This window comes from Oncorhynchus clarkii, chromosome 15 (assembly GCF_045791955.1).
Source record: "Oncorhynchus clarkii lewisi isolate Uvic-CL-2024 chromosome 15, UVic_Ocla_1.0, whole genome shotgun sequence".
In the NCBI taxonomy this organism is placed as follows: domain Eukaryota; kingdom Metazoa; phylum Chordata; class Actinopteri; order Salmoniformes; family Salmonidae; genus Oncorhynchus; species Oncorhynchus clarkii.
In genome coordinates this window covers 15,988,183-16,010,775 of record NC_092161.1, presented here as the reverse complement: position 1 = coordinate 16,010,775, position 22,593 = coordinate 15,988,183, and the positions used below count along the sequence as shown (strand labels likewise).

Here is a 22,593-nt window from a genome sequence, read left to right as displayed (position 1 = left end):
CACTTTATATTTCCGGCAGTTTAACAGCTTAATGTCGGAGATGTGTATTTGATGAAGGCTGGTAGAGGTTAAGAGGTTAAGTTATTGTTTTCTGCTGGAGCACTGCAGCAGACACATAGTTGGTTGGCACCATCATCAATCTCATTTTATTGAAACTATTCACTTTTTAATAAAAAAAAAAGATGATTTCCCAATCATCCCCAACAGTCATGTCTTATTGCCTTTGGCCTGTTACGGTAAATCCTCGCCATCAGAGAGAGCTAATCACTCCCTAGATGGCGGTGTCTCTCTCTCTCTCTCACTCTCTCTCTCAGCAAAATGGTAATGCCTACACCTGTGCAGTCCAAATACACACTCCAAGCATGACGTACCTTTGCTGTACCTGACCCAGTGGTAGGTAGATTAAGTTAACCTATAAAAACCTTTCAGCTATATTCATTTAACCTATCCAGACCTTTCAGATCAGCAGGGGGTGTGCACAAGGGCAGAAGAAAGAGAGTGGATTGGAAGTTGGAAACGTACAACTTGTCTCCTTCCTGGTGATGCCCCTTCAACCCTCCTCTTCCCTCATATTCCTCCCTCCTCTCCCCTCATATTCTTCCCTCCTCTCCCCTCGTATTCCTTCCTCCCCCCTCTAACCTCGTATTCTTTCCTCCCCTCCCTCGTATTCTTTCCTCCACTACTCTCCCCTCCCCTTGTAGTCTTCCCTGCCCTCGTATTCTTACCTCCTCTCCCCTCGTATTATTTCCTCCTCTCCCCTCATATTCATACCTCTTCTGCCCTCGTATTCTAACCTCCCCTCCCCTCATATTCTTACCTCCTCACCCCTCATATTCTTACCTCCTCTCCCCTCATATTCTTACCTCCTCTCCCCTCGTATTCTTACCTCCTCTCCCCTTGTATTCTTACTTCCTCTCGCCTCGTATTGTTTCATCCTCTCCCCTCGTATTCTTTCCTCCTCTCCCTGTATTGTTTCCTTCTCTCCCCTCCTCTCCCCTCATATTCTTTCCTCCTCTCCCCTCATATTCTCATCCTTCTCTCCCCTCGTATTGTTTCCTCCTCTCCCCTCGTATTGTTTCCTCCTCTCCCCTCGTATTCTAACCTCCTCTCCTTTCCCCTCGTATTGTTTCCTCCTCTCCCCTCGTACTGTTATCCTCCTCTCCCCTCGTATTGTTTCCTCCTCTCCCCTCGTATTGTTTCCTCCTCTCCCCTCATATTCTTTCCTCCTCTCCCCTCGTATTGTTTCCTACTCTCCCCTCATATTCATAACTCCCCTCCCCTCGTATTCTAACCTCCCCTCCTCTCCCCTCGTATTCTAACCTCCCCTCCTCTCCCCTCATGTTGTTTCCTCCTCTCCCCTCGTATTCATATCTCCTCTCCCCTCGTAATCTAACCTCCCCTCATATTCATACCTCCCCTCCCCTCGTGTTCTAACCTCCCCTCTTCTCCCCTCGTATTGTTACCTCCTCTCCCCTCGTATTCTAACCTCCCCTTCTCTCTCCTCGTATTGTTTCCTTCTCTCCCCTCGTATTATTTCCTCCTCTCCCCTCGTATTCATACCTCCCGTCCCCTCGTATTCTAACCTCACCTCCTCTCCCCTCGTATTGTTTCCTCCTCTCCCCTCGTATTGTTTCCTCCTCTCCTCTCCCCTCGTATTGTTTCCTCCTCTCCCCTCGTATTCTAACCTCCTCTCCTCTCCCCTCGTATTGTTTCCTCCTCTCCCCTCGTATTGTTATCCTCCTCTCCCCTCGTATTGTTTCCTCCTCTCCCCTCGTATTGTTTCCTCCTCTCCCCTCTTATTGTTTCCTCCTCTCCCCTCGTATTGTTTCCTCCTCTCCCCTTGTATAATTTCCTCCTCTCCCCTCGTATTGTTTCCTCCTCTCTCCTCGTATTGTTTCCTCCTCTCCCCTCGTATTCTAACCTCCTCTCCTCTCCCCTCGTATTGTTTCCTCCTCTCTCCCCGTATTGTTTCCTCCTCTGCCCTCGTATTGTTTCCTCGTCTCCCCTCGTATTGTTTCCTCCCCTCCCCTCGTATTGTTTCCTCCCCTCGTATTGTTTCCTCCTCTCCTCTCCCCTCGTATTGTTTCCTCCTCTCCCCTCGTATTGTTTCCTCCTCTCCCCTCGTATTGTTTCCTCCTCTCCCCTCGTATTGTTTCCTCCTCTCCCCTTGTATAATTTCCTCCTCTCCCCTCGTATTGTTTCCTCCTCTCCCCTCGTATTGTTTCCTCCTCTCTCCTCGTATTGTTTCCTCCTCTCCCCTCGTATTCTAACCTCCTCTCCTCTCCCCTCGTATTGTTTCCTCCTCTCTCCTCGTATTGTTTCCTCCTCTCCCCTCGTATTGTTTCCTCGTCTCCCCTCGTATTGTTTCCTCCCCTCCCCTCGTATTGTTTCCTCCCCTCGTATTGTTTCCTCCTCTCCTCTCCCCTCGTATTGTTTCCTCCTCTCCCCTTGTATTGTTTCCTCCTCTCCTCTCCCCTCGTATTGTTTCCTCCTCTCCTCTCGTATTGTTTTCCTCCTCTCCCCTCGTATTGTAACCTCCTCTCCTCTCCCCTCGTATTGTTTCCTCCTCTCTCCTCGTATTGTTTCCTCCTCTCCCCTCGTATTGTTTCCTCGTCTCCCCTCGTATTGTTTCCTCGTCTCCCCTCGTATTGTTTCCTCCCCTCGTATTGTTTCCTCCTCTCCTCTCCCCTCGTATTGTTTCCTCCTCTCCCCTCGTATTGTTTCCTCCTCTCCCCTCGTATTGTTTCCTCCTCTCCCCTCGTATTGTTTCCTCCTCTCCCCTTGTATAATTTCCTCCTCTCCCCTCGTATTGTTTCCTCCTCTCCCCTCGTATTGTTTCCTCCTCTCTCCTCGTATTGTTTCCTCCTCTCCCCTCGTATTCTAACCTCCTCTCCTCTCCTCTCCCCTCGTATTGTTTCCTCCTCTCTCCTCGTATTGTTTCCTCCTCTCCCCTCGTATTGTTTCCTCCTCTCCCCTCGTATTGTTTCCTCCCCTCCCCTCGTATTGTTTCCTCCTCTCCCCTCGTATTGTTTCCTCCTCTCCCCTCGTATTGTTTCCTCCTCTCCCCTCGTATTGTTTCCACCTCTCCCCTCATATTCTAACCTCTCCTCCTCTCCCCTCGTATTGTTTCATCCCCTCCTCTCCCCTCGTATTGTTTCTCCTCTCCCCTCGTATTCTAACCTCCCCTCCTCTCCCCTCGTATTGTTTCCTCCTCTCCCCTCGTATTGTTTCCTCCTCTCCCCTCCTCTTCCCTCGTATTGATTCCACCTCTCCCCTCGTATTCTAACCTCTCCTCCTCTTCCCTCGTATTGTTTCCACCTCTCCCCTCGTATTCTAACCTCTCCTCCTCTTCCCTCGTATTGTTACCTCCTCTCCCCTCGTATTGTTTCCTCCTCTCCCCTCGTATTGTTCCCTCCTCTCCCCTCGTATTGTTTCCTCCTCTCCCCTCGTATTCTAACCTCCTCTCCTCTCCCCTCGTATTGTTTCCTCCTCTCCCCTCGTATTCTAACCTCTCCTCCTCTCCCCTCGTATTGTTTCCTCCTCTCCCCTCGTATTGTTTCCTCCTCCCCCCTCGTATTGTTTCCTCCTCCCCCCTCGTATTGTTTCCTCCTCTCCCCTTGTATTGTTTCCTCCTCCCCCCTCGTATTGTTTCCTCCTCTCCCCTCGTATTGTTTCCTCCTCTCCCCTCGTATTGTTTCCACCTCTCCCCTCGTATTCTAACCTCTCCTCCTCTCCCCTCATATTGTTTCCTCCTCTCCCCTCGTATTGTTTCCACCTCTCCCCTCGTATTGTTTCCTCCTCTCCCCTCGTATTGTTTCCTCCTCTCCCCTCGTATTGTTTCCTCCTCTCCCCTCGTATTGTTTCCACCTCTCCCCTCGTATTGTTTCCTCCTCTCCCCTCGTATTGTTTCCTCCTCTCCCCTCGTATTGTTTCCTCCTCTCCCCTCGTATTGTTACCTCCTCTCCCCTCGTATTGTTCCCTCCTCTCCCCTCGTATTGTTCCCTCCTCTCCCCTCGTATTGTTTCCTCCTCTCCCCTCGTATTCTAACCTCCTCTCCTCTCCCCTCGTATTGTTTCCTCCTCTCCCATCGTATTCTAACCTTCTCCTCCTCTCCCCTCGTATTGTTTCCTCCTCTCCCCTCGTATTGTTTCCTCCTCCCCCCTCGTATTGTTTCCTCCTCCCCCCTCGTATTGTTTCCTCCTTCCCCCTCGTATTGTTTCCTCCTCTCCCCTCGTATTGTTTCCTCCTCCCCCCTCGTATTGTTTCCTCCTCTCCCCTCGTATTGTTTCCTCCTCTCCCCTCGTATTGTTTCCACCTCTCCCCTCATATTCTAACCTCTCCTCCTCTCCCCTCATATTGTTTCCTCCTCTCCCCTCGTATTGTTTCCTCCTCTCCTCTCGTATTGTTTTCCTCCTCTCCCCTCGTATTGTTTCCTCCCCTCCCCTCGTATTATTTCCTCCTCTCCCCTAGTATTGTTTCCTCCTCTCCCCTCGTATTGTTTCCTCCTCTCCCCTCGTATTATTTCCTCCTCTCCCCTAGTATTGTTTCCTCCTCTCCCCTCGTATTGTTTCCACCTCTCCCCTCGTATTCTAACCTCTCCTCCTCTCCCCTCATATTGTTTCCTCCTCTCCCCTCGTATTGTTTCCACCTCTCCCCTCGTATTGTTTCCTCCTCTCCCCTCGTATTGTTTCCACCTCTCCCCTCGTATTCTAACCTCTCCTCCTCTCCCCTCATATTGTTTCCTCCTCTCCCCTCATATTATTTCCTCCTCTCCCCTCGTATTGTTTCCTCCTCTCCCCTCGTATTGTTTCCACCTCTCCCCTCGTATTCTAACCTCTCCTCCTCTCCCCTCATATTGTTTCCTCCTCTCCCCTCATATTGTTTCCTCCTCTCCCCTCATATTGTTTCCTCCTCTCCCCTCGTATTGTTTCCTCCTCTCCCCTCGTATTGTTTTCCTCTTCTCCCCTCGTATTGTTTCCTCCTCTCCCCTCGTATTGTTTCCACCTCTCCCCTCGTATTCTAACCTCTCCTCTTCTCCCCTCATATTGTTTCCTCCTCTCCCCTCGTATTGTTTCCTCCTCTCCCCTCGTATTGTTTCCTCCTCTCCCCTCGTATTGTTTCCTCCTCTCCCCTCGTATTGTTTCCTCCTCTCCCCTCGTATTGTTTCCTCCTCCCCCCTCGTATTGTTTCCTCCTCCCCCCTCATTTTATTTCCTCCTCCCCCCTCGTATTGTTTCCTCCTCTCCCCTCGTATTGTTTCCTCCTCTCCCCTCGTATTGTTTCCTCCTCTCCCCTTGTATTGTTTCCTCCTCTCCCCTCGTATTGTTTCCTCCTCTCCCCTCGTATTGTTTCCTCCTCTCCCCTCGTATTGTTTCCTCCTCCCCCCTCGTATTGTTTCCTCCTCTCCCCTCGTATTGTTTCCTCCTCTCTCCTCGTATTATTTCCTCCTCTCTCCTTGTATTGTTTCCTCCTCTCCCCTCGTATTATTTCCTCCTCTTCCCTTCTCTCCCTTCCCTCTTCTCCTCAAGTTTTGTAGTCCCACAGAGCTCCCATTACTCCCCATCCCCACCATACTAGCCTTGCTGTTCCAGACTCATATTTGCGTATGCTACTCTCCACAGCTGTAATAAAGCAGGTGTTTGGAGGATATATTGGCACGGTTTGCGAGCCCTCGACTTCGTCTTGAGCCTAACAAGACCTGTGCAAATATATCCTCCAAACACCGCCTTATCACTTAATTATGTCTATGGTCTAGTTCCTGATCATGTACTGAGATTGAACAGACCCAACCAGAGTCTACTGGGAGGGAGATCTTCCATCAGCATGTAGACATGGTGACTCAGAGTGCTCATGGTGACTGGGGCTGCACACTTCCTGTTCTCTGATAATAAACACCTCTATCATGGGAAATGTGGAACGAAAATACAGCAATGCAGCGTGGGTCTGCGTGTGTTCGAGACAGAGAAAAAGAAAGACATATTTTGGCAGAGTGTGTGTCTCTTCCACACACATGCACACACACCCATGGATTCACGCACACACATAAGCGCACACATACACGCTTGGGAACAGAGCAGTGCATGTTTGTCATGTTGTTGGCTCAGGTTAAGGTGCCAATGTACTTGGACATGTAGCAATAACACCGACCTCCATCAGACGGCCCACACACACTGCAATCACAGGTTTACATAAAGGTTTTGACCTGAGAAGAATGACTGGACTGACAGAGCAGTAGGCATCAAAAGCATTTATCCAAGAATACATTGCTAATAGACATATGTAATCTGGTTATCAAAAATAAAGGTGTTACACATTATTCTGATAGTCTATATCACAATGATTGACTCCTAATCAGTCAGTATCACTGGAAATGTTCAATTAGCAAATCAGTTTGACTGTACAAATCAATTTGGGGATGCTATCTCCCACCTGCAGTTCTTGAAATTATTTATGTTTATCTGAATAATTTTTCCTGGTGTTAAGACATCCTCATGTCTGTTAGAAATATGCACACCTCTGAGAAATTCAATATAACATATTACAGTTAATATACATATTATGTCAACTGAAATGTTGTCACGCTGCATTTCCTTCAACTTTTGTGAATGAGAAAATCTGTTCCATTTTACATGAGAGGCAGACGACACCTTCGATACGCCTCTCGTGAACCACTGGGCACACACTTGTTGAATCAACGTTGTTTCCACTTCATTTCAAGGAAATTACGTAGAACCAACGTGGAAAAGACGTTGAATAGGGGTCAGTCCCTGATACCTAAACCACAATCACGTGTGGGGAGTATATCAAGCCAACATGCATTCCCAAATGGAACACATACAATGAAAATTGGTAATAGTCGGAATAAAGTTTTTGAAAATCATTGAAAGTCATGCATCAAGTAGGCTGGGCTAGAATAAACAAACACAAAAACAATCCTGGATGTAAAACGTTTAAGCATCAGAACAAGACTTGGCAGGTGACCATAACAATCCCAACATGAATCTAAACCTGTATTATGTGTGCGCCAAAAACAGACAGTCCTACCTGTTAGGCTTTTCCAGCGCAGAATGCACGAGGTGCCATCGCGGAATCTGTCGGTTGAAAGGTAAAAGTTGTCCGGTCTGTTTTTATGCATTCCAACCGTACCCAGAGCTGCGAGGCGCCCATTCTCCGCGCGCTCTGAGTCAGAGAGCCCAGAGACGGAGCCTCATTAATGCACAAGACTATAAATACTCACCCACTCCGATTGACTATTTGTCCCTTGAGTTATTCTAGCAAAGCAACTGGTTCACTTGTCCCTTTTGATCTCTGGAGTTGCGCACGAGACTGCATCTCGGAACGTGATGTAGCCAACTAGGCTCGATGAAAATGAGCTTAAAGTGTGATTAGTAGGCTAATGGTGGTGGTGGTTCATCTACCTGGTCATTACAAGTCATGTTCAAGCAAATGTACTATTTAGGCCTATATAAGTGTTCTTAATGAAATACAGTTATATGGTTGACGCTAATTAGGCTATTGGGATTGAAGAAAACAAATCAGAAAATGAACAATGCCCTATGGGGGCCTAAAGTACATTCATAAACATTAGTCAAATGCCCGTGTAGAAGTCGATGGAAAAATGCATGACAGCTTAGTTTACATCAGGCTGCAGGTCCAAACATCCCATTACTGACAACCGTTTTTTTTTTAGGGGAAAGAGCGTGGGAGACATTTATTGCGCCCGTGACTGTTGGTGCGGTTGCCATTAAAGAGCAAATGTCTGGTGTGGCTCACTTGATAGAGGATGGCGTTTGCAAAGCCGGAGTTCGTTTCGGAGTTCGTTTCCCACGTGGGACCAGTACAAAAATGAGCGCACTTTCTAATCGCTATGGATAAGCGCGTCTGCTAATTATCTGAAATGTCTTAAAACACACCCCATCTGAGACGAACTCATTCAATATGTGGTTAAGAAGTCGGTTCTGCGTGAGCCATTGAGTATTTTTATATTTAAAAAAAGATATAAAACTTCACTCCAGTGTGCAGATTCATTGAAATCCCCCAAAGAAATATTCACAGGTAGTGAGAGGTAACGACCAGATGGAAATGTACTGTGGGGGAGGGGGCTGGTCCAAAATAGGGGAGGGTTGTGAAACTTATTTTTTGGCTTTGGGGAGGGTTGCGTGTTTTTTGGGGGGTACAAGGGAGGGTAGTGCGTTTTTTTCCCTAGTTTACATTTGCTCTTCTGAACACATTTTCCCTATAAACAATGGCTTGGCTTAATTTTGTTATATCCTAAAAAAGTTAAGAAACATTTGTGAAGGTTTGGTATGGTATGGCTATTATTAGGCTTTGGCTACTGTAGGCTTATGATAAGAAGGCAGTGTACACCGGTGTTCAACTGACTGACAGATTAACTTGAGCTGAGGAAGACTGTTTCAGACCTAACAGAGTTACTCCTATAATCTAACAATAATGGTTATCTTTATACAAAATAGTCAGATAGAAAATTAGCCAATTACCCTCCTTCTGTATGTCTTTATCTATATTTTATTTAGCTAGGCAAGTCAGTTAAGAACAAATTCTTATTTTCAACGACGGCCTAGAAACAGTGGGTTTCAGGGGCAGAACGACAGATTTGTACCTTGTTAGCTCAGGGTTTTGAACTTGCAACCGTTACTAGTCTAACGCTCTAACCACTAGGCTACGCTGCCGCCCATAGCAGACTTAGTAGCCGTCTGACATAAAGACATTTCTTTATGCTGGTGGCATCTCTCTCTCTCTCTATATATATATATATATATATATATATATATATATATAATATAGGAATATCACACGGTATACACCAGTGGCGGCTGCTGAGGGGAGAACAGCTCATTATAATGTCTGGAACAGAGTAAATGGAATGGAATGTGTTTGATGGATTTGATATTGTTCCACTCCAGCCATTACCATGAGCCTGTCCTCCCCAATTAAGGTGCCACCAACCTCCTGTGGTGGACACCTAAACCTATAGGCCCTGGCATGTAATGTCCTGATACATTTAGTGATCAAATCACTGACAGCTGAACCGTGAGGTGGACAATTATTGTTTTAGGAAAGTAACCAAAAAAATAAAAAATAAAAATAGGCTAAAAAGTTTTGCATATATTACACATTGAAACACAAGGAATATAGTGTTATCATTTGTTATAGGCTGTTTAAGGACACGTAAATGCGTCTCATTTGGCCAACATCCATATTTTATTAATAAAGCTGGCTACACCAGGTTGGATCTAAATGTATATGGATGCCCATAACATTTCTCAAATGTCTGGTAAATTAAAATCTTCCCTGTCATGTTGTCCGGCACCAACTTTTCCTAAAGTACACTCTGAAATGTCTGGTAAATTAAAATCTTCCCTGTCATGTTGTCCGGCGCCAACTTTTCCTAAAGTACACTCTGAAATGGCATATTGTCTTCATGAAGATTTTAGAATATCCACATTAAAATCTGTCGCCAACTGGATGGAAACCTAGCTATAGACACACCAAGCCAGTGTGCTAGTCCACTGTCACTTTGATTGTGCCTGCACATCATGGTTACGAATAGGATTCCAACCAAAAAAGCTTGTAAGAATTGTACTTAAATTCCCCCTCATACTCATCTGGAGGTTGAGCATTTTCTTTGTCTCTCTGTATCTATGTCATTGTATATGTATTTATGTAAAACAAATAGGGACCAAAATGGAAATATGTCCCAGACTTTATTGTGCAATCCCAGTCACTTAAAAAAAATGTTTTTTTTTTTTTAAACTGACAAATAAAAAAAATGTTAAAAAATCCAAACAGTGCAGCGGCCAATTGATTAATGGAAAGAGACATCTGTAACAAAACACCAAAACGTTTACTGACATTCAGAGATTGTCAAGCCAAGCCTTCTATACTGGGTAAGCCTACAAGGTGGGGAGTGATGTATTTTCTGTTAGTCCAGATTGACAGACGACTTATTGTGGTGTTGAAAACACAAACCATGCTATTGAAGTGCCCAAAGTTAATATGCTTTGTTTATTGGTTTTGTGGTGCATTGGCTCAGAAATCTGTTGGTGGAAAATTTGTTCCATATATTTAACACAACTATAAATATGGCATCAAAATGTTGAACATCTGATTTCCTCCTAGCTGATCATTGTCTGCAACTGGCTCTGATCGTAGTGTAATAAACATGCAGTGAGCGTGAGCTCTTCAGTGGTGGTCGGCGAACCCTCAACCTTCTGGCCCGTAGCCCTGCGTGGCATCGGCTGTGCCACAAAAGCATCCTGAAGAGGCAAAGTAGATATCCACACTTATAAACAAAGGGTTGCTACAGTTATTATTAGTTGTGGTCGTAAACATTATTTTTGGTTAATTCTATGAGGGGGGGGGGGTGTTCAATTTGGGGAGGAGGCCGTTGATTTTTTCATGACACCTTGAGTTGTTTATTGGGTTAGCCTAATTGTTAGAACTGACTGAAACAAAAGTTACCAGAACCTTCTAGCAAAATGTTCTGTCTGTGTCTGGTGTGTTCTGTTAGAAACACAAGAGAGAAGTAGCCAACCTGAAAAGCTCAAGGTCTGTTCAGGACATACAGAACAGGGTATGCAGCGTCAGTATAACTCCAGAGCAAATAGTTGATCATTTTTTGTCCGCTAATTCAAGACTAATAAAGGCCCAGTGCATTGCTTGTTTGTTTTTTTTTCATCAATTTTTATTTTATTTTAAATGTTTATTTGAATGTTTCTGCACCCGCAGCACCCCTACTTCCTGCAACCTCATGCAGTAAATGATGAATCATTTTTTCCCCCTTATTACACACCATCACTATGCATTAGAGGAAATGAGCAGGCTTCAACCCTAAATGAATGGGTATGAGAAAGATTGACAGCATCTAATTATATTTTCAGAGGCCTTTTGTCCTGATGATGAATTATGCTGTATGCTGCACACCAGTGGTCTATGAGTGGGAGGTGAGACGAGAAAGACAGGAGCCAAGGAAAGAGAAAAGAGAATTGGAAAAGGCATTTTAGAGTCTAGAGCCAGATCCACACTTGATACATGTACTGTAGACTATCAGCCCCCAAAGCAGCGAGAGAGAGATGCAGAGAGAAACAATCTTCTCCAACATGGTTTTCAAATCAAATCAAATTTGATTGGTCACATACACATATTTAGCAGATGTTATTGTGGGTGTAGCGAAATGCTTGTGTCCATGCTCCAACAGTGCAGTAATATCTAACAATTCACAACAATACACACACAAGTAAAATAATTGAATTAAAAAAATATATAAATATATTAGGACGAGCAATGTCAGAGTGGCAATGACAAAAATACGGTAGAATGGGACACAGTATATACATATAAAATGAGTAAAGTAGTATGTAAACATTTAAAGTGACCAGTGATTCCATGTCTATGTCTATAGGGCAGCAGCCTCCAAGATGCAGGGTTGAGTAACCAGGTGGTAGCCAGCTAGTGATGGCTATTTAACAGTCTGAAGGCCTTGAGATAGAAGCTGTTTTTCAGTCTCTCGGTCCCGGCTTTGATGCACCTGTACTGACCTCGCCTTCTGGATGATAGCGTGGTTAGGGTGGTGCTCCCTCTGCTTTATAGAATCTCTGCAGAACTGTGGACTATCAAAGCTGCTCAGTGTCAGCTAGCATTAGAGCAGACTAGCAGGAGACTATGTGGGAATGAAAGGCTCAATCAACAGTAAGTCAGAGCCGAGGGAGAACAACTTCTTCATGTCACCAAGGCCAGCATCTATCCTGACTCCCTTCCAGCTGGGAGACTACTATCACGTCCTTGAAATGGTGAGATTGTGACCCCCCCTATACGCCCTGTTCCTCCCCCCAGTAAAAATCTGCAGTGTAGTTTGTAATGTTTACTATGTCCTGATACATTTAGTGATCAAATCGCTGACAGCTGAACCGGGAGGCAGACAATTATTGTTTTAGTTAAGTAGTATATGTATTTATGTCCCTCCCCCCAGTAAAAATCAGCAGTGTAGTTAGTAAACATTACAAGAGGGAGGGGGGGGGGGGGGAAATCACACTGTCTACTGTACTGACATTGACCGGCAGACACATGAAATGAGATGAGGGAGAGAAAGAAAAACAGCGAGAGAAAAATAAAAAAAAAAGTGAGAAAAGAGAAATGACAGAGAGAAAGAGAGAAAAAAAAAGAGAGCTGGGAGCAGCTTTCCTACTGAATGGGTGATGCAGAGACCATGAGCGGACCCTGTGTTTGACAGCTGACCCTGTGTCTGATAGCTGACCCTGTGTTTGACAGCTGACCCTGTGTCTGATAGCTGACCCTGTGTCTGATAGCTGACCCTGTGTCTGATAGCTGACCCTGTGTTTGACAGCTGACCCTGTGTCTGATAGCTGACCCTGTGTCTGATAGCTGACCCTGTGTCTGACAGCTGACCCTGTGTCTGATAGCTGACCCTGTGTTTGACAGCTGACCCTGTGTCTGATAGCTGACCCTGTGTCTGACAGCTGACCCTGTGTCTGACAGCTGACCCTGTGTCTGATAGCTGACCCTGTGTTTGACAGCTGACCCTGTGTCTGATAGCTGACCCTGTGTCTGACAGCTGACCCTGTGTCTGACAGCTGACCCTGTGTCTGACAGCTGACCATGGGGTTTGACAGCTGTTGAGTCTGGCTGTTATTTACCAGCTGCATCCCTGTCAGCATAATGCAGGTTTGAACAACATCAATGGCCGTGAACGCTCAGGGGACCATCATAAACAACAATATAATTGACTAAGAAGAGCATGGTTATCAGTGGAGACGTTAAAGTTATGGGGTACATAAAACACTGCTGCCATCTTATGGCTGAATAGGTGAATTGCAAACTGTTTCACTATTGATTTGATAACAGAGGTGCAGAGGTGCACACCTACAGTACCCGTCAAAAGTTTGGACACAGCTACTCATTCCAGGGTTCTTTTTTTGTACTATTTTCTACATTGTAGAATAATAGTGAAGACATCAAAACTATGAAATAACACATATGGAATCATGTAGTAACCAAAAGTGTTAAAACAAAATATTTTATATTTGAGATTCTTCAAAAAGTAGCCACGTTTCGCCTTGATGACAGCTTTGCACACTCTCGGCATTCTCTCAACCAGCTTCATGAGGTAGTCACCTGGAATGCATTTAAATTAACAGGTGTGCTTTGTTTAAAGTTAATTTGTGGAATTAATTTCCTTCGTAATGCATTTGAGCCAATCAGTTGTGTTGTGACAAGGTAGGGGTGCTATAGAGAAGATAGTACCATTTGGTAAAAGACCAACTCCATATTATGGCAAGAACAGCTCAAATAAGCAAAGAGAAACGACAGTCCATCATTACTTTAAGACATGAAGATCACTCAATACAGAAAATTAAGAACTTTTCAAGTTTCTTCAAGTGCAGTTGCAGAAACCCTCAAGCGCTGATGAAGAAACTGTCTCTCATGAGGACCGCCACAGGAAAGGAAGACCCAGAGTTACCTCTGCTGCAGAGGATACGTTCATTGGAGCTACCAGCCTCAGAAATTGCAGCCCAAATAAATGCTTCACAGAGTTCAAGTAACAGACACATCTCAACATCAACTGTTCAGAGGAGACTGAGTGAATCAGGCCTTCATGGTTGAATTGCTGCAAAGAAACCACTACTAAAGGACACCAATAATAAGAAGAGACTTGCTTGGTTCAAGAAACATGCGCAATGGACATTAGACTGGTGGAAATATGTCCTTTGAGATTTTTGGTTCAAACCGCTGTCTTTGTGAGCTGCAGAGCAGGTGAAAGGATGATCTCCGCATGTGTGGTTCCCACCGTGAAGCATGGAGGAGGAGATTCGATGGTGTGGGGGTGCTTTGCTGGCGACACTGTCAGTAATTTATTTAGAATTCAAGGCACACCACAGCATTCTGCAGCGATACGCCATCCCATCTGGTTTGTGTTTAGTGGGACTATCATTTTTCTTTACAGCAGGACAATGACCCAACACACCTCCAGGCTGTGTAAGGGCTATTTGACCAAGGAGAGTGACGGAGTGCTGCATCAGATGACCTGGCCTCCACAATCCCCCGACCTCAACTCAATTGAGATGGTTTGGGATGAGTTGGACCGCAGAGTGAAGGAAAAGCTGCCAACAAGTGCTCAGCATGTGGGAACTCCTTCAAGACTGTTGGAAAAGCATTCCGGGTGAAGTTGGTTGAGAGAATGCGAAGAGTGTGCAAAGCTGTCAAAGCAAAGGGTGGCTACTTTGAAGAATCTAAAATATATTTTTATGTGGTTAACACTTTTTGGTTACTACATGATTCCATGTGTCATTTCATAGTTTTGATGTCTTCACTATTATTCTACAATGTAGAAAATAGTAAAAATAAAGAAACCCTTGAATGAGAAGGTGTGTCTAAACTTTTGACTGGTACTGTATGTCATTGTTTATTGTTAATTTATGTAAAATTCCTGCATAAAATAAACAGTAATACAACCATATAAATCCTAAATATTGACTTTATTGATGAAGTAAGTCTCTCAGTTTATGATCTTGCCTTTTACATTTCACATCAGTCTTTCAGCCAAATTAGGTAGGAAATAAGGATCCAGAACAACCTCTTCCAAGTAAGTTAGTTGTCATAGATAACTGAGGTCAATCAGTCAGGAACAGTAACTGAAAACTTGAGTCCTCTAAGACGTGTGTTTCGATGTGGGTCTTGGCTTTCTGGTGCAGTACTCAGACTAGAGGAGTTATAGGGCTGGACCAGAACTCCAATACAGGCTTCATGTTATGGATGTAAAGTGACTCACTTTCCCTCATGTGCGGCCCATTCACTGTACCCCCCCTGATAGTGCCGAGCCCTAGGAGAGAGAAGGGGAGGAGAGAGGGGGAGATCTTTCAGGTGTCTTCCAGTATGTGTATATGAGAATACTGTATGTCCACACTAATGTACCCTAATAAGGTATGCCAGGTGAGTTAAAGTGTGTTCTACCTGTTGAAGCCCAGTTGTCGGGCAATGGCTAGAGCTTCGGCGCTCCTCCGGCCCTTCTGGCAGTGGAACACAATGTTGTCATCATCTTTCCCAGGAGCCTTCACCTCGAACTGCAGCTGGAAGTGCTCTGGTGACAGCTTTAGAGATTCCTCCAGCTGGCTCACTGACAGACCCACACATACACGCTGAACATCAGTAGAGATTGCGCGCATGCACAGATACAGTACACATAAAAACACACACCTTTGATAGGTTAATATACACCATGATGTGTAGTCTACTCACATGGGATGTTTACAGAGTCCGGGATGCGTCCAGCCATGAACTCATCTTGGTTGCGGACATCGAACAGCTGGACGTTGTGAGTGGACAACATGTTTTTCAGCTGCTTGTAGCTCACCACCAAATCTGAGACACACACACACACACACACACCACTATAATGGGTTCACTGCTATTCCATAATCATATCCCCTGTCCCATCAATATACATTGTTGTCTGTTGTTAAAACCTTGATAAACCTGGACTCACCATCCATTGCTTGAAAGAAAGACTCGTAAACCAGGAACAATTTCAGCCAAAATTTGGTGGTGGTGAATTCAGTGAAACTAAACTGTTCAGGACAGAGGTTTACTAATAGAGGATGAGAGGCAGGCTGTGTTACAAAGGTTGACTATAGTGCTGGACCCCCAAACACAGTCTATAGTTGAAAAGTATGAATAAGCCAATGAATGAATCACTTGAACCAGGCCCAACCACAAACTGCATGGCAGCAGATCCATTCACACACACACACACTTTTTACTGGAAAGTGCTGATTACCTTTTTTTCAGTTAGTCCTAACATCTGGGCTAACCAACCAATCCACTCATCAGCCATTCTAATTATGTTTTGCTACTCTAGGTGAGCATTTGAAAACAAGAGCATGTTAGGGAGCATGTTATGGAACCAGTCACCAATATGGCTACAGCAGAAATGCTGCAATTAAATAGCCTTTAACTAGTTTCCTTAAAGGGGAAATCTGCCAATCAAATGATCACAAAGCAGATACCCCGCCACTGTATTGGTAAAAATCTGAGGGATGTGGCTGGATAAATGTTTCCACTCTCAAATTCATAGACAGAGTTATGGATGCTAGCACTGACTAACCATGAGATCAAAATAATAATTGTAAACGAACTCTGTTAAAACTACATTACAAACAATGGAGTAAAACAAGCTTATATTTTGGGTTCTGATGGGGCATGACAGTTGTATGGGGTATGAGTGAGTTCATGAGGCATTTATAAGTTATATTCTTCAACAATCAATGGGTAGTGCTTAAATGTGTAAATCAGGAGGTGCCGGAACAAAAAGTGAGCGCGAGAGGGTTTTTTTTCATTCTCCTTGGGAGCTCTGGTGGCAAAGGAACCAAAAAAATTCCCTTTATAATAACGCAATGCATGTCACCGCATTTACGTAGTGGCATAGAGCACTGAGCAGTAGAGTAGAGGCACTTATACATTCCACACGTGGAACATTTTTAGCATCCTAGGGTCCAGATTCTTGGGGGTTTAATTCTAATTATCTTCTGTGACCAATTTTTACTAGATCCCTGCCTCAGCCCTACCCATGCCTGCTACTTTAAGACCCTACCCATGCCTGCTACGTTAAGACCCTACCCATGCCTGTTAAGACCCTACCCATGCCTGTTAAGACCCTACCCATGCCTGTTAAGACCCTACCCAGGCACGATTGCTTCTACCCGAAACTAGAAATAACTTCGTGTTAGTACACCTAAACCCATTAGCCGCTTTTCCCTGTGTCACCCGCTACCTGCGTGCTGTTCGCTCTGCATGTGTTCTGCTCATGGCTGCTCTGAGTGAGTATAGCAGCAACTCCGCTTGGGCTCAATGACCAGACATGAGAGCACAGAGCATGGCGGCGAGCTGCTTTTCGTCACTCAAACATTTGTGAAACAATCTCTTCGGTTTTATATTTGATGAGGTTCAACCCACACACCGCCCACTCCACCTAGTTAGAGAGAGGGGAATCTTGGGAGTTGTTGGAATTGGGAACATCAGGACTGATCATGACATTCAAAGCTAGATATCTAGACTCAGACATTGTTTTAAAATACAATGTTTTGTGAATGTGTCTACAATAGACGAGTAAAAACAACAAAACCACTGTATTACATGGGTAAAAATAGTCCTTTAACCTGTATATGCAGGGGCGCAACTTTCACATGGGACGGGGGGGACATGCCTCCCCATTCTGAAATGTACAGATTAAAAAGTCTTCCCTTTGATCAACAGGAGCCATTTGCTTTCCAACCTGTGTTTTCCTGTGATTGTATTTGAAATGTTGCGAAAGGCCTGTTTTGGCTGTATGCTGTTCACTGAAAGATTTGCAGCAAGTTCCCGACTGTAGGCTATGGCTTGTGATTGGGCTACACACAATCAACAGCTAGGATCCTCTGTGGTGAAGTTATAAGCCTCTCCTGGTGTAGTATTCTGAATTGTTTCATTTATTTCTGAACAGACTGCAGTAATTCTATAACTTTGTCAAATTTATTTCAATGCATCATCCATTTCTTATGATGTTACCACAATTGGCAAACAATTGGCCAGTCAGCCATGTGTTGTTCTCAAACATCAAATCAAAATGTTATTTGTCACATGCGAACGGTGTAGTGAACAGTGAAATGCTTATTTACAAGCCCTTAACCAACAATGCAGTTTTAAGACTTAAAAAAAAATCTAGATTTGGAGCTCCGGTACCGCTTGCCGTGCAATAGCAGAAAGAAAAGTGTATGACTAGGGTGGCGGGAGTCCTTGGCAATTTTTGGGGCATTCCTCTTACACCACCTGGTATAGAGGTCCTAGATGGCAGGAAGCTTGGCCCCAGTGATGTACAGGGCCACATGCACTACCCTCTGTAGTGCCTTGCGGTCAGAGGCCGAGCAGTTGCCATACCAGGAGGTGATGCAACCAATCAGGATGCTCTTGATGGTGCAGCTGTAGAAGCTTTTGAGGATCTGAGGGCCATGCCAAATCTTTTCATTCTCCTGTTGGGGAATAGGCATTGTCATGCGCATTTCACAACTGTCTTGGTGTGTTTGGACCATGATAGTTTGTTGGTGATGTGGACACCAAGGAACTTGAAGCTCTCAACCGGCTTCACTACAGCCCTGTAAATGAGAATGGGGGCTTGCTCAGACCTTTTTGTGTAGTCCACAATCATCTCCTTTGTCTTGATCACATTGAGGGAGAGTTTGTTATCCTGGTACCACTCTGCCAGGTCTCTGACCTCATCCCTATAGGCTGTCTCATCATTGTCAGTGATCAGGCCTACCACTGTTGTGTCATCAGCAAACTTAATGATGGTGTTGGAGTCATGCTTGGCCATGCAGTCATGGGTGAACAGGGGGCACAGGAGGGGACTGAGCACACACCCCTGGGGAGCCCGTGTTGAGGATCAGTGTGGCGGATGTGTTGTTACCTACCCTCACCACCTGGGGGCGGCCCGTCAGGAAGTCCAGGATCCAGTTGCACAGCGAGGTGTTTAGTCCCAGGGTCCTTAGCTTAGTGATGAGCTTTGAGGGCACTATGGTGTTGGACGCTGAGCTGTAGTCAATGAATAGCATTCTCACATAGGTGTTATTTTGTCCAGGTGGGAAAGGGCAGTGTGGAGTGCAATAAAGATTTCATCATCTGTGGATCTGTTAGGGAAGTATGCAAATTGGAGAGGGTCTAGGATATTTGGAATAATGGTGCTGATGTGAGCCATAGCCAGCCTTTCAAAGCACTTCATGGTTATCTTGGCAGGTTACCTTGGTGTTCTTGGGCACAGGGACTATGGTGGTCTGCTTGAAACATGTTGGTATTAAAGACTCATCTAGAAGAAAAATAAATGCACACCTATTTAGGCGAGGTGCTGGCTAGCGGAGTCGAAAAACTTGAAAATAAAAGAGCTGCACACTCTAGGAGCTCAGATGCAAAAATGTAATTACCAACAGCCAAGCCGTCATCAGGGTATAATCACAAACACTGCGGAATTACTCGTTTATATAGTGTCAAAAGACACAGGTGTCTGTAATCATGGCCAAGAGTGGCCTAATATCATTGGTTAATTCTCAATTATTAAAATGGCATACAAAGAACAGCATACAAACAACAAATGGATAGCATACAATCATAGATTCATTTTAGACTACACAAGCTTACAAACAATTACAATGGCAAGTAACAATAATCACAAGAATGGCTTCAGACTCAGTCTGGGACAGGTTGAAAATGTCAGTGAAGACACTTGCCAGTTGGTCAGCATATGCTCAGAGTACAAGTAATCCGTCTGGCCCTGTGAATGTTGACCTGTTTAAAAGGTCTTACTCACATCGGCTACAGAGAGCGTGATCACACAGTCATCTGGAACAGCTGATGCTCTCATGCATGATTCAGTGTTGCTTTCCTCGAAGCGAGCATAGAAGTTATTTAGCTCGTCTGGTAGGCTTGTGTCACTGGGCAGCTGTGTTTCCCTTTGTAGTCCGTAATAGTTTGCAAGCCCTGCCACAACCGACGAACACTCGAGCTGGTGTAGTATGATTCAATCTTAGTCCTGTTTTGACGCTTTGGCTCTTTGATGGTTTGTCGGAGAGCATAGCAGAATTAGCATCTGTGTCCTCTGACCACCTCCTTATTGAGCGAGTCACTGGTACTTCCTGCTTTAGTTTTTGCTTGTAAGCAGGAATCAGGAGGATAGAGTAATGGGCAGATTTGACAAATGGAGGGCAAGGGAGAGCTTTGTATGCGTCTCTGTGTGTGGAGTAAAGGTGGTCTAGAGTTTTTTTTCTCTTCTGGTTGCACATTTAACATGCTGGTAGAAATTAAGTAAAACAGATTGAAGTTTCCCTGCAATATTGTCCGGCTACTAGGAGCATCACCTCTGGATGAGCATTTTCCTGTTTCCCATTCTGTCCACAAAGTTGCACAAACCATAAACCCAGGCCTCCCAACCAGAATCAAGTCTTAGAATAATGAGGCAGCGGCTGAAAATCTACATTACGGTTTTTTTAGGGGGCAGGAAATTTTACTAGAAGGCCATTCCAATTAACTTTTACATTGCATTGAAAATTATACAATAGGTTCTGGAACGAAACAGTCCAAAACTGAGAGGTGACTCAAATTAAAGCTGCAATATGTAACTTTTTGTGCTACCTGACCAAATTCACATTGAAAAGTGGAAGCCACTCTAAGAAGCGGTCTAAGAGCGCTATTTCTATATTTCCCTTTCTTAAGTTTAGGTTTTGCATCTTGAACTTCGGTTTTGCACACCGGCTTCAAGTAGCTTAATACAAAATAGTTTTGGTTATGGAAAATATATTTCACATTGGTTTAGATGGTGCAATGACTCTCTACTATAGTTGCTTGTTTTGTCACAAACTGAAATTAGGCAAACTATTAATATTTTAGCAACCAGGAAATAGCAGAGTGATTTCTGCACAGTGCATACATTTTAAGCACCGTCAATGGGTAGGCTATACATAATTAATTCAAAAGTCCAAAATTGTTGTATCAATCGCAGATTGCCCTTAAATTAATACTCAAAAGGTGCCTTAGGCTATATGATGACATGGTAACACATAGGCACGGGTTTATATAGCGCAGTCACATTGAACAACAACTAGGTCTATGTTGGATTCAGGTTGAACAACTGATTAACCAAATTGACAGGCCTCAAGAAGAGTGGTGACCGTGACAGATGAAAGCATTATAGCCTACCGGGGTTGGGCAAGGAGGACTCGCTGAATCTGGTTGTTGAGGTCGTGAAACCACACCATTGGCCTCTCATACCGAGCGAAACGCGGCTGCTGGTTTCCGCAACGGTCAGAAATATTCTCCGTAACAGCAGACCTGACACCATGTTGACCATAGACCGGCTTCCCGTTGTAAGCAAAGGAACAAACTACTTTATCATAAATGTATTACACAGTGTTTTCTTTCTGCCCTCTGCCGACAAATACGTGTTAACAATGTTTCAAGAGTGCACGTACCCTAACCATTGTTAAAGTGTTGAGAAATTCGGCCATGCCTATCTCGAGTCATATTATCGAGAAAGATAAGAAAGAGGCAATTGCGTCGATTTATGAGTTCAAGGAATTAGGCCCTTAGTGAATGGGCGCGTTCGAGCAGATTACTTTTGTCAAGTAGGTGACCATCGTTGATCACTGCCTTTCAACGTGTGTTGCATTTCAGGAATAAAAATTGCCCGACTTGCGCCTACATGTCGACTGCATGAACTTTACAAAAAAAAAGTCTAGTTTTTTACTGCAGTTCTTCACCAACTGCATCCTGCAGCTATCGCCTGCATTGTGGGAGGCTCTAATTAATGTATTTTTGTTTCACCCACACAAACGTGACCATAGATAAGCACTTGGTATTTTTTTTTCTGGCCAGAGAAAGGGAACGCCCAGACGACAAAGTCCCATCTGGCGTGGACTAATAAAGTGTATTTTATCTTCTACAGAAAGGAACCTTGACCATTGTTCTAGTTTAGCCTATTTTACAGGCAATATGTTGCGTTCCAGTGCAGTGCATGGGAATTATTTACAGTGGACCCTAAAAAGTTACATAGGCCTACTTCTACATCAGCGGTCTGCCAGCGTGCTGACACTGATGGGTTGTCGGGTCTGATGGTTTGTTTATATAGCAGGTTAGGATTATTAACATGACAGGTTAGAATAATTAACGACAGGTTAGGATCATTAACGTGACAGGTTAGGACAATTAACATGGCAGGTTAGGATAATTAATGTGACAGGTTAGGATAATTAATGTATCAGGTTTGGATAATTAACGTATCAGTGGTGACCCATCATTCAGGGCAGGTGGGGCTGTTTTGAGCCCCACATTTATACCTAAAAAAAAATGAAATACCGAAAATGTAATTAAAAAAATTGTGTGGGATGGGGGGCTTGCCTGTTTTGCATGTAATTTTGCCATTAATATGTGTCACATATCAGTTTTTTAAACAATGTAAAAAAAAAATATATATATAATTGAGTTAATACAGCTCCAAAATGCAGGTCTTTCAGCTTAGCTCAGTGCTTTCTGTGGTGGTGGGGCAAGCCAGCAGAAAATATGCAGCGTTGCGTCGTGATTGGCCCAGTGTTCTGTCACTCATGGGAACACTACATCACCACCAAGTCAAAGGGTAGAGCTAGAGAATTCTAGCTCCTTGGGTGCTGCCATAGAGTTACATTAGAAGTGCCCATCCAAGAAGGCACAAGGTTATTGGCTACAGATAAAATTATGTCAAATCACATTATATCTACAGTAGCTTTGATTGGACTGATCATGTCAACATCATACTTTAAAAATCTTAGCTAGCAGTCATCATCATGTATCAAGTCGACAATCTACTGGCAAATACTTTTTAATCCTTGTCACATGAAGATAAATAATAAAGGGAAATTATAGATAAACGTATCAGTGCTCATCGACTATTGGACATAAACATTACACAACAAGGTAGAAATGGCAAATTCAACAATGAGTGGTTTGGAAGAAATCAGTGACAGTGGTTAACTGCAAGCATTGCAAAGCAATCACTCACCTGCTATTC

General features: G+C 44.2%; 1 protein-coding gene across 1 annotated transcript; it reads right to left on the bottom strand.

Moving 5' to 3' along the window:
* Positions 1-14,550: 14,550 nt before the first annotated feature.
* Positions 14,551-21,072, bottom strand: LOC139366706 (thiosulfate:glutathione sulfurtransferase). Its single transcript, XM_071104395.1, has 4 exons — positions 20,751-21,072; positions 15,273-15,395; positions 14,988-15,150; positions 14,551-14,856 (listed from the first exon to the last, which is right to left on the bottom strand). The coding sequence occupies exons 1-4, from the start codon at positions 20,899-20,901 to the stop codon at positions 14,802-14,804; spliced, it is 492 nt and encodes a 163-aa protein (XP_070960496.1). The 5' UTR covers positions 20,902-21,072; the 3' UTR covers positions 14,551-14,801.
* Between the last annotated feature and the right edge of the window lie 1,521 nt (positions 21,073-22,593).